This window comes from Centroberyx gerrardi, chromosome 19, assembly GCF_048128805.1.
Source record: "Centroberyx gerrardi isolate f3 chromosome 19, fCenGer3.hap1.cur.20231027, whole genome shotgun sequence".
Lineage (NCBI taxonomy): Eukaryota > Metazoa > Chordata > Actinopteri > Beryciformes > Berycidae > Centroberyx > Centroberyx gerrardi.
In genome coordinates, this window is record NC_136015.1 from 5,272,194 (window position 1) to 5,283,663 (window position 11,470).

Genomic DNA, 11,470 nt, shown 5'->3' on the forward strand with positions numbered 1-11,470 from the left:
AACCCTCCGGAGGAAAAATAATTACCTTGCTGTCAGCCGAACGTAAGAAGAAACACCCGAACCCGGTAGTTTACTGCCGATGCCCGCCAATAGGGAAATGTAATGGAAAAAAGGTTGTGAGCGGTAAAGTGTCAATTCAAAGCTTTTACCCGCTCGCTTTTATATTTTTACTGACTATGAATTTGAAAGTTCACAATCTTAAAGAGGTGAAGGCCAAGATTAGCCATTTTACCAGCCCTCAGAGTCATTGACCTCGGACATGTATTGTTTTTGGATGACATCCAAGGGCTACTGGCTGACAATGAGAACATGTTTTCCTGAAGTCGTCCTGGAGTTGTCACTATGCGGGTTCATTGCATAATATGCCTTGAAATGGAGCCTGATTGAATGTCAGTGATTTTGATTTGCATTGGCCATGGTAGATGGGTCAGATGCACTGTCATCATCTCTTTATAACTTCTTGTAGGTGTTAAACATGCCTAAGAGTAGCCAAGCCTTTTGGGTTAAAATGGTGTTGGGTTAAAACATTTCAGTGTGTTCAGAGACTTGACATGTGCCATTCCAAACTTGAAATATTCAAAGATAAGTTCAGCTACTTTGGGTTTTTTTTATATTGTCAATGCTTAGACAAGGTATTCAATCCATTTATCACCCAGGTTTATTCATGACATACATTCCAATAAATTCAGTGGAATATACAGGCTGCCGAATACACTCTGAAACACTCATGAATGTTTTTACACGTATTCACAAGATCCAATTTCTGAATATGAAACATTTGAGTTGAAATGGTTTTTTGATTTTGAGCCACAAGGGAGCAGTGTTTTACTTCTAATGTCAGTAGCTGGGTGTGGTTTTGGACAGTCATCATGTATCTAATGAAGTTTATGCAATTAATACCCACACTGTGTACTTTTTCCAGAGAAAGATGGTGTGAGCACTGCCTAAAAGTACATTTTTTACACTTATTTGATAGCTATCAGTGAGTGATAACTCAAGTTTTAGTCTATGAGGGAGACCTCTTAAGTTTTTTTCAATGGTCAAATCCTTTACTTATTCAACAAGAATAAGGTCACCCCAAAGTAAGCCATATTCAACATTCATATATATACATTTTTTACCCATTTAAAAAAGTAGGATCCCTCCTCTAGTGAATGCAGTGATTGGCATGTCATTCTGAACCTTGGGGATAATCAGCATGCTATTACCAATGAGCGAAAGACAAGGTTTCTCACTCCTTCCACACTGGATATCATGCATCTCTGCTAAATGTTACTTCAGTGAGGATCAGTTTGCTTACAAGTCTTCTCTGCTCGTGTGACTGTCCACAGCTAGCTGGACTGGTCTGTCAGGATGGTGAGAGGCTGTCACCATCACGGTGGCGGCTGTAGGCGACATACATTAGCTTATGCTGGCCAGCAAGTCCTCCTAATGTGTGAAATTGCTCGTGTAGTTCAAAAACACCCTGCAGACATCTGTCTCTTCCAGACAATGGCAGCTTTCCTTAGATTGATCCACTGATTTCAGAGCGCAGGTTGACATTTTTTACCATTGATTTTTAGGCCGTGTTGTATCTGACCACACTATGGGGCATATAGCTTCAATAAACATGCTGAACTTTCGTTTATTGTGTACCATGGACATTAGTTTGCTAGAGAAGGCTTCTCTGATGCCTGCCTGACAGTGAATTGTTATTTAATAGTTGGTTAGCCTTTGTTACAGTAGCAATCATGACAGGCTCAGCTTGATTTATATTTTGACAATGGGGAAAGGAGAACTGTACTGTACTGTTCAATACTTGAATTAATAGCCCACTGGTGTCAATTGGGTAAAGCAGATAACTTACAGTAATTACAATGGAGAGCAAAGATCAAGCAAAAATCACCAGAAATCTATTTTGAAGAAATTTTAACATAAATTCATATCAAGGGAACATTCTGGACCAATGTTCCCTCTAAGCTGATAGTTTGGTGACCTATGTCTAATAATTTATCACATTGGCCACATAATATCTTGTCAGTCATCAGTCATTGCTCCACTTTGTCGATATAAATTATAAAATTTTTGGTTGCATATGATATTAGATATAAGGACTTTGCCATAGCTTGGGGTTTAGTGCGTTGACGCCCCTGTAGCAGCCAAACTTAGATGTTCCAGTAGTTTCATGAGCTGCTTCAACGAGGGAGCAGAAGCCAAGCCAGAGGCCTGATGTGTTTGTGGGTGTGTGGGTGGGACCGGGGTGGGGCGGCTGCATGACTGTGCAGAGGTTGAGGGCAGGGAAGAGGCAGAGGCTGCTCAGCTGAGAGCAATGTCTCACCCAGGTACCAGAATTTCTTCATTAACGAAGGCACACAGACATCAGAGGACGGGCTCGGGGTTTTTGGGCGGACGAGGGGGCGGTCTGCAAACACACCGCCCCGCCGCTGCGCTGACTTGCTGTTCCAGACTTGACGACTTGTTTTTTGGCAGCGGTCCCCCCCCCCCTCGTAAATCACCCAGAAGCCCTCGCACTGTGACTCACCATCATAATCCTGGTGTTTGCAGAGGCCGCTTCGCCCTTCTCTCCTCTTCCATAAGGCCTGCTCGGTAACATATTCCTGGAAGTGGAGGGATACGTGAGGGGACACCCGGACACAGATGGGATGGGAGTGTGTGTGAGTGTGTGTGTGTGTGGGGGGGGATGCTTCTCCTTGATCTGTCAGATTGAGACGCTCACGGTGCCTGATTGGATGAAATGACACACTCATTTCCATCTGGGCCTGCGTCTCATGTCTTTCTTTCTTCTTCCATACATTACTTTCAGAATCAGAATCAGAATCATAATCAGCTTTATTGGCCAAGTATGTACATACAAGGAATTTGACTCTGGTTTTTCGTTGCTCTCAATGAGTTGCTCTCTCATGAAAAGCACCTCAACATATACTTGAGTTACACACAGTGACATAAAAAAGACCCTATCCACATAACTTTTTTAATTGAACCTTTATTCAATCAGGCAAGTCAGTGAAGAATAAATTCTTAATTACAGTGACGGCCGGCCGAGAGGCAATATTATTGATGTAGATGGAAAATAGTGGGGGGCCGAGGATGGAGCCTTGTGGTACTCCCTTGGTGATAGGCAAGGGCTGAGACAGAGTTTGATACTACTTACTATAAATTTACATCAGAAAGATTCATGTCAGCCTATAAAGGTGGATAAACTCTAATTCTGTAAATTAAAAGGATGGTAAATTGAGTTTAAGTGGGTTTACCCTCCACTACATCCCTGGTATTAATGAATACTAACTAGAACCACCATTAGAAAAGCACAGGAATCAGACTGACAGTCCCCATAATACAACACTGATCCAAACAAACGTCATCTACATCTGTTGTTTAAAGCCCTCAATGTCCTGCCTCCACACCTGGGTGCCGGGCACACTCTGTAAAGCGTATTTGGAACACACACACACATACACGCACACACACTTCCAGGGGCGGAGAGGAGGCTAGTGTGCAAAGCCAGTCTCCAATTGTCAATTAGTGAAGGCCAACAGAAGGCTGCAGGTCGGGGTGTACAGAGCAGATCAGCCATCTTGGAAGACAAAGGCTTCAGTCAGTTCAGAGTCCTCAGATCCACACACACACACACACGTCCCATAACTGACCGGGCAGAAATGGCCCCCGGCCCAGCAGGACCTGTTTACCGCTCCAGACTGAGCAAAGTCTATCGGCAAACATCCTCTCCTCCAAGTCTGAACAACTGCCCATAAACAGGCACTTACACACACACGCTCAAGATGAAACACACACACAAGGGACTTAACAATTCATTTTCTGTGACTAAGTTGGTTACTGAACAAAACAAGGCAGTAATTCAACACTCAAGCTCTAATTTTATGAATCTTGACGAACAAAAAGTATGAACTTTAATCAGCCTACACTATCTGGTAGAGGTTGTAGATGCATCAGTGTTATTTATATGAAGATTTTGTGTGGTGTAAAGTGATATAATACATCTAGTAATGTGTCTGATATGAAAGATCATTCAGGTCGATGGTGAACCAAATATCAGAAATGTGATATATGACAAGAGAATAACACAAACATGTTTCTGAGTATCTTGTGTGTGTGTGTGTGTGTGTGTGTGTGTGTGTGGTCTCCATATAAATGTATATATGTTTTATATACATAAATACTGTATGTGGTTAACTTTTAATCTTTTATGTAAATATCAGAATAAATATCCCATATCATCCTCCTCTTCTTGCTATTATATGCTCTTCTCCTGAAGTCCTCAGCTCTTATTTCCTTTGCAAACACTATTCTGTCAAATATAATCATTATACGATTGCATGAATATATTGTTAAATCTAATGTTAGTGTGCTCTGACCTTTGACCTCTGTAATGTTTGTGATCTATTGAAGCTTATTCATCATTAATTGCTCTGGATAAAAGTGCAAGTGTAAGTGCAAGATTATCTTACTATTATCCTCATGATGTCCATATTGTGGGTTTTTTTTCAACCATATGAATAAAAATGATAAGAATAAACAGAGGTTTTAAGGTTGTCAGCTAAATGCCTTCAGTGTAAAATGCAATGGTTACTGTGGAAAACAATGGCGTAATTCAAAGCTCAAGCTCTAATTCAATGAATATTGACTAATAAAAAGTATCTTAGAACTATACCCTACTATTATACTATATGTGGTTGAGATTGTAGACACACCAATGTTATTTGTGTGAAGAAACTGATATATACTCAGCATTAATTTGTTCTGAATAGTCTCAAGTGGAACTGTATATCACTAAAGCTGACACTAACATTGCACAGTATAGTTAAGCTGCTTCATGGTTAACTACTGTGATCTCTTCCCAAAGGCATCAGTAGAGACAGTTTGAACAAAGGCAGCTACTGTATTTAGTTCAGACTCACTGAGATAAATTCCTAAATGTGGAGAGGCAGTAAAGTGGAGGTTTTCTGAGATCTGGCCGTTTCATGAGGGAACCTTTGCTCCGCTGTCATCGGCCCTGCCAGCTGCAGGTCACATTGCTGCTTCATTACTGTTTGCCTGTGGCCCCGTGACCCTCCAGCCTTCATTTGCACCTCGGTGTGGACCAGTCCATCACTGGTCTGGGACCAGCGCTCTCTGGACCTGACAGATACATCACACCACTGACATCATGAGCGCACGGCCAGCCCACCGGTCTGAAACATGAGTTGGCGATGGAGCTGACTCAACCGTATAATTCATTTATATTATGTATCTATTTTTATCTTTTTCATTTTTCTCTCTCCCTGTGTGTCTTGATAATGCAAGTGCTGTTTTTTTTGTGTTTTTGACTTCTGTTTTTGTCGTGCACAATGATTAAAAGTTAAAAGTTTGCTAATGAAGTTGTGTTTTAAACTAGTTTCTTAGCCTCCAAATTCTCTCATAGTTTTGATGTATGAAAACTGCTGGTCAATTTCCAATATTACATAAATTTTTCAATATTACATACATATATATATTTTTTTTATTTTTGAGTTTTATTTTTAGTTTATTTGAAAAGAAAGATACATATATATAAATATATATATAGTAGATATATTTTCATGATTTAAAAATAAAACCAGTATAATTATATATAATAAATATATATATTGCTGCTTCATTACTATCTAAATATATATAAAAAATATATATTTGTATTTATATATTTTTTATATTTATTTATACTGTATATACATATTTTCTTCCCCAAATAAAACTAGTAGCTATAATTTTCAGAAAACACTAGAGCTTTCTTTGGAGAAATGATATTCTAACCAGTGATGTAGTAATAATTATAAAGCTGAACATGGTAAACTATGCTTTCCAGTCGGTGATCATCAAAAGGCAAACAACCACCCACCTTTATAAACAAAAATCAGAAAAAAGCGTTAATTTATGCTTACTATGGTGTATACTATAAATTCATGCATTAAGATTTATGTCAGCCTAAAAAAATGCAGACCTTAAATACTGATTCTGCTTGTTGCTCTCTTGGCCAGAGGTCCATGCAAACGAGATAGACATCTCAATGGGAATCACCTGGTTAAATAAAGGAGAAATAAAATAAACAAATTAAATTAAAAGGTGGTACACTCTATTCTGCAAATGGAAAGCTTGGAAGTTATCCTCCATTACATCCCTGCGGCAACAACAGCGTTGTCAGTGAATATGTTGGATAGAGGCCTCAGCCATTTTAATTCAATCCCTGGTGTTAGCAGCATTTTGGGTCCATATACCTTTGAATTTCATGACCTGGAGTGCTGAATGTGTTAGCTGTACGTCGCACCATAACGCAGATTGTAACAAAAGGGTGCCAGCGATGGAAAGAACTCAGATGGATTCCTTAAACTGGACATTTCTCCATCGACTTGTCATTTCAATTACATGTCAAAGAAGCCAGATTCACTTAGCGTAGGTGTGCTGACATTGTTATTTTAAGAAAGCTCATATTGCGGGGCCAAAAGTTGGATTGAGGTTTGGTGCATAAGGGCAAAGTGAGAGTTACACCTAGAGACCAGATCTAGGGGTTTCAAAATGAAACCCTATGAAATATGACTTTTAGGTGTCTGTTGCATAACTCTATTTTATGCAAGATGGTTTCTTTAGCGATTTAACCAGTGACACTCCATGATACTCTGTCACTCATGTCTTACCCTTTGACCCCTCGGTCTATAAGGATTTAATTGTAAACGTACATGGTGTTTTACCCGTGAATTTGCTTATTTTTTAACCTCCCCCAATGAAAAATTGTACGTGTTGAATCACATAAAGCTGAGAAATGGTTCATTTCTGAAGTTGAAATCAACAGCTATGGAGTGTGAATGAGACAAAGGATACAAAACAAAATTTGAGAAAAACAAAGACATTTTTAATTTATTATTAAATGACATAAATAAAACTCACAATGAGTTCAAATACAAATAGATAGGTATGTACATGTGTTTTGCGAGGGCGTCTTCCTGCCGGACAGCCCTGCCAGGATTCAAAGGCACTTGTGTCGTTCAATCCGATCGTGGAAGGCACGCATTTGTATTGCAATCAAAAAAAGGCACATTTATATGGAAAACAATGAACATGGACGTTAATTTATTCTATATACACACATATACACATTCATATGTTAGCACAACCAATTCTTTCATCTTATATATTTTAGAATAATAACAAAATGTCCTAACAAATAAGTCAAACGTCATGATTGTTCACTTCAGTCTGGTTGTGTGGAGCCATACGGGTATAAACATGTAATAAATGTGTTATAAGCGTGTAATAAACATGTATCTATCTATGTGGGTTGGGGATTACTCAGAGCAAAGTATCTGTGGGAGATCTTACTGTTTAGGGACCAGTTTACCGTACAGCTATTCTAAGGTTTATTATGGCAATATAATATGGTTCATTGTGGAAAGGGGTGCAAGAGAGCCTCTGGATTGTCTTTCATGCTCTTTGCACATTGCAATCAACTTCCTTCAGTACAGCATACCCCATATATGACTCCAGCCTAATTTTACAGTTTACGCACTTTTGATTTAGAGAGTCTGGAATGGATAATCTAAGCTTGTTCACACACAAAAGCCGAAGGGGATCCTTGCAAGTCTTGTGGCATTTCCATGTCATCCCCAGGCTATCGATTCATGTGTCTTGTCGCTTTCCTGCTCCCAATGCCTCCAGGCTGCAGAGATGACTGCCGGGGCAACAAGAGGAGGAGGAGGAGGAGAGGGAGGTTGAGAGGAAGCACAGCACAGCGCTCGGAAGCTGCTCAGTAGCTCTGAGCTACAGGCGCCCAGGATGCAGTCAGCCTGGCGATGGAGCTCTCAAACTGGGCCTCCCCAACGCCGACCTCGGTCAGGCTGGGATCGTACATGGAGGAGGGCGAGGAGACGGGCAGCGAGGAGGTCAAGCCCGTGTAGGAGGAGCCCCTCAGGAACTGGGAGGTCAAACCCCCGGCTATGGAGCCTGAGGCCGAGCCCGAGGGGGTGAGGGTGGTTCCAGCTACTGACCATAGACTGGGGTACTGGCTGTGGACAAGAAAGACAAGAGGGGTGTCAGCACTCTATTATACCACTTAATTGGTAGATTGTAACATCGTGATATATTCAATGCCGTCTGCTAAAAACTGGGTGCACAAAGATGGCGACCTCCTGGATCGACGTCATTCGGTCCTCCCAGCCCATCCCACAGTGCAATTCATACCCAGCAATGTCTCTGTCCACACTGGCAAGAGAAGACATTTGGACGCTTTGCGATGTGGGACATCCAGGAAGGGTATGAAAAAGTTCTGACATCAAACCAGGAGACCACCATCTTTTACGCTGGCTAGTAATATGCACAAACCACCATTTCCACTGGTGCTGGACTGATGCTAAACTACAAAATCCAAAGTGGGTCCGCACAACGTTCTTTGCTCCGCCACCGGACAAAGACCCGCTTGCTTGCCGCTATCAAGATGAAAGGAGCGAGAATGCTGCGCAGACTTACTTTGAATTTCGTTAAAATATTCCTAACTGTAGACTAGACCCTTGCTTTCGAGGCTCACCTGGAGTTGGATGTGGAGTTGGTGGTGTGGGACAGGGTGCCCATGCCTGTCGAGTTGGGGATCTGAAGAGCGGACCAGCTGTCATGAGTAGGCAGGCTGCCCGAAGTGTTGTCCATGTAGTTGTCTGAGAATAAGAACGTACAGCGCGATCGTTAATGACCATTCTCCCAATGAATTGCTTTAGGGGATCTTGAACACAATGACCCTTGATGTGTATAAGGTAGGTGTAAGTCTTTACTTGTGCTGGAGCTGCGGTGGGGGTAGTGGCTGGGGTACGGGGCCGCTCTGTGGCTTCTCAGGCTGGAGTATCGCTCGCAGTAGGAGCCGGAGGAATGACCTGCAGTCCCGCTGAACTGAGGAGGGCTGCTGCTGGGGCAGATAGGACTCTGGCCTGGGAGGAACCAACCTCCAACTGTGGAAACAAACAAATACAAATTAGGAATATTACATTGTTCTCAATATGGCGGTACGTAAAGCTCAATTGCAAGTTTTGAATTTGACTTCTTCATGCATGCTTCAAGGCCCAAAACACATTGGTAGCTGTTCTTTCTCTTGAACTCTTTCTTTCTTTTCCATTAAGCAACAAATGCCTCCACACACCCAAACCCAATAGAGGCGCTCTCGATCTTCTATGGAGCCTGTTTTGAATGCTCGACATTTGAAAAGACACATCCAGGCTGCTGTCAAGTCATTCAGAAAGGTAAAACAGTACTCACGTTGAGAGTAGCCGGACTGCTGACTGTCTGCACTGTGGTCAGGGACATCTTTATGGTCGCTCCTGCAAGTAGAAACAATTAACATTAGATGCTTAAGCCCTAGAAATGCAGTCACTTGGCATATGAAGAGTATCAATACAGTTTGAGATTTAGCCTCTTACCTTTCTTTGGCATCCAGGAACGCTTTAGCGAAGGGATTGTGCTTAATCTTCAGAGCCGTAATCTGTGAGAGACGAGGATATGACAATTGTTAGCATTGATCAACCATTAATGTAACATTAGTGTTATAAGGGCTTTTAAGTGGAGGATATGCTGTATGTAGTGCAACTGACCTCTTCATTCTGGTAAGCTGTGACAGCAATGAACTGTGTCTCGGGGAAGGATTGGCTGCTGATCATTTTCTGGATCCCTCCCACCTTCACGATGTGTATCCTTGGCTCATATTTGTGCAAGGAGTTCAGCATGATCTATAGAGAATTGACAGATTAAATAGAATATTAATTCATCAATTTGTAATAACATTCCAAAAACAATACATGTTTTTATTAATTAGATGAGAATATGTCCATGGATGGTGCCACATTTTGAGCAAAATATCCATTTTGACATGTTATTAAATACAGTATGAATTATTATTTTCTTAAAACAAGTGAAAATATTTGCCAATGGTGTTAGATAATTTCACTTAATTCCAATGCAAATCAACTTGTTTAAAGTATTCTCTTGGATCAAGTGCCTTGTTTCAAGATATTGCCACTTGTTTCTATAAAATTCCTGAAACACTGTGGTGTGGAAACAAGTGAAAATTTCTCACACCACTGGCGCATATTTAATGTATTAAGAAAAATAAAGATTTTCAGACTGAATATAAAACTTAATGACTTTTTAAGATGGATATTTCTTTGCAGTCTAAATTCCAATAAATTATCTGAAAGAATATATCAACTGTCAGCAAAGCTATATTCACATTACCACGATTACTGATATTCTCCTGCAGATGAATCGCGCTTATTTAAATTGCAAACGAGAAGTGCGACCGGCTCCTCACCTGTCCGCCCCCGTTGAGTTTATTGGAGAGTTTGACTTTGCTGAAGGAAACGGGCGCTTTCATCCAGTGCGCTCCGAAGTTGGGGGAGTCCGGGTGGATGTAGACGCAGCTGGGGCTCTGGGGCTCCGGCTTGCCTCCGGGAACCCACTCCCCGTTCACGTATTTCCAACGGTTGTTGTCCGCAGCCACGAAATCCAGCAGCACCGAGTACATGGCGTTTGGGTCCAACCCGGTGACACTGGCCCTGAGCACTGGAAACATCCTCCTGGAGACGGAAAGAACAGACAATTAGAAGGTTTTGTTGATCTGTTGGTGCTGCGCTTTGCCAATTTGTGCGGATTTTTAAACACTGAAGAACATTATTTTCATTTATTTAGTCACACACAGCGAAATCCCGTTGCCATCTGTTGTAAACCCCATTAAAGGCCTTAAAAGTCTACACTTTTGACACTGGGAGCCAGTCAGGTATCCCATTAAAACCTGCTTTGCAATTTTTGAAGTTTAGAACATTTTAAGAAACCAATGCACAACCCCAGACTGTGTCTTTAGATAAAAAGCAGTGCGCAAAAAGTGCGTAAGTGGCAGCAGGTCTGTGCGCAAAGGACACCGCCGCGGCCTCCAGTACTGTCATCAAGACCTACCTTCCAGTTTTGGTGACAATCATCTCGTTGGTCAACTCTTTGAACTTGGTCCATAGCTCTGCGTCCTCCAGTGCCAGTTTAATATCCCTCTCGGACGCGTCTCCCTTCTCGCTGCCCTTCTGGAACTCGCTCTCCACGGCGCTGAGCAGATGCTCCAGGCGCTGGTCGGGGTTGGAAGAACTCATATTTCCGAGCAGTGTAGCGATCCAGATCCCTTCCAAAAGACGCTTGTGTGCTGGTTTCACTGACAGCGAGATAAGGCCCAAGTGATACCGGCTTCAAAACCCCGAGGCCTTATCATTTAAGGGCCCCCAGGGACCTCATGGGGCTAAGGGGGCGGGGTTTGTGCGCATAATCCACGCCCCCTTCGACCGGGTCTCCAAACCCCGCCCCCATACCAGGCTGGACTTTTCTCTCTACAAGTTTAACAGATCCTCCAAAATTTCTCAGCTTTTGCAAAGACTCCTCTGGCCTTATAGGTTGGAATTTGGTTGCTTAAACATGAACGGTTCAA

General features: G+C 41.9%; 1 protein-coding gene across 1 annotated transcript; it reads right to left on the bottom strand.

Moving 5' to 3' along the window:
- Positions 1-7,774: 7,774 nt before the first annotated feature.
- tbxta (T-box transcription factor Ta) lies at positions 7,775-11,141 on the bottom strand. The gene is made up of 8 exons (XM_071907567.1): positions 10,957-11,141; positions 10,316-10,580; positions 9,600-9,734; positions 9,429-9,490; positions 9,268-9,329; positions 8,790-8,963; positions 8,552-8,675; positions 7,775-8,033 (listed from the first exon to the last, which is right to left on the bottom strand). Exons 1-8 carry the CDS (start codon positions 11,139-11,141, stop codon positions 7,775-7,777), a joined length of 1,266 nt encoding a protein of 421 aa, XP_071763668.1.
- Positions 11,142-11,470: the final 329 nt, after the last annotated feature.

Coding starts and splice junctions, on each gene's coding strand:
- tbxta (XM_071907567.1), bottom strand. CDS start 11,141: ATGAGTTCTTCCAACCCCGACCAGCGCCTGGAGCATCTGCTCAGCGCC. Junction 10,581..10,956: donor ATTGTCACCAAAACTGGAAG/GTAGGTCTTGAT, acceptor TTCCGTCTCCAG/GAGGATGTTTCCAGTGCTCA. Junction 9,735..10,315: donor AACTCAACGGGGGCGGACAG/GTGAGGAGCCGG, acceptor AATTCTCTATAG/ATCATGCTGAACTCCTTGCA.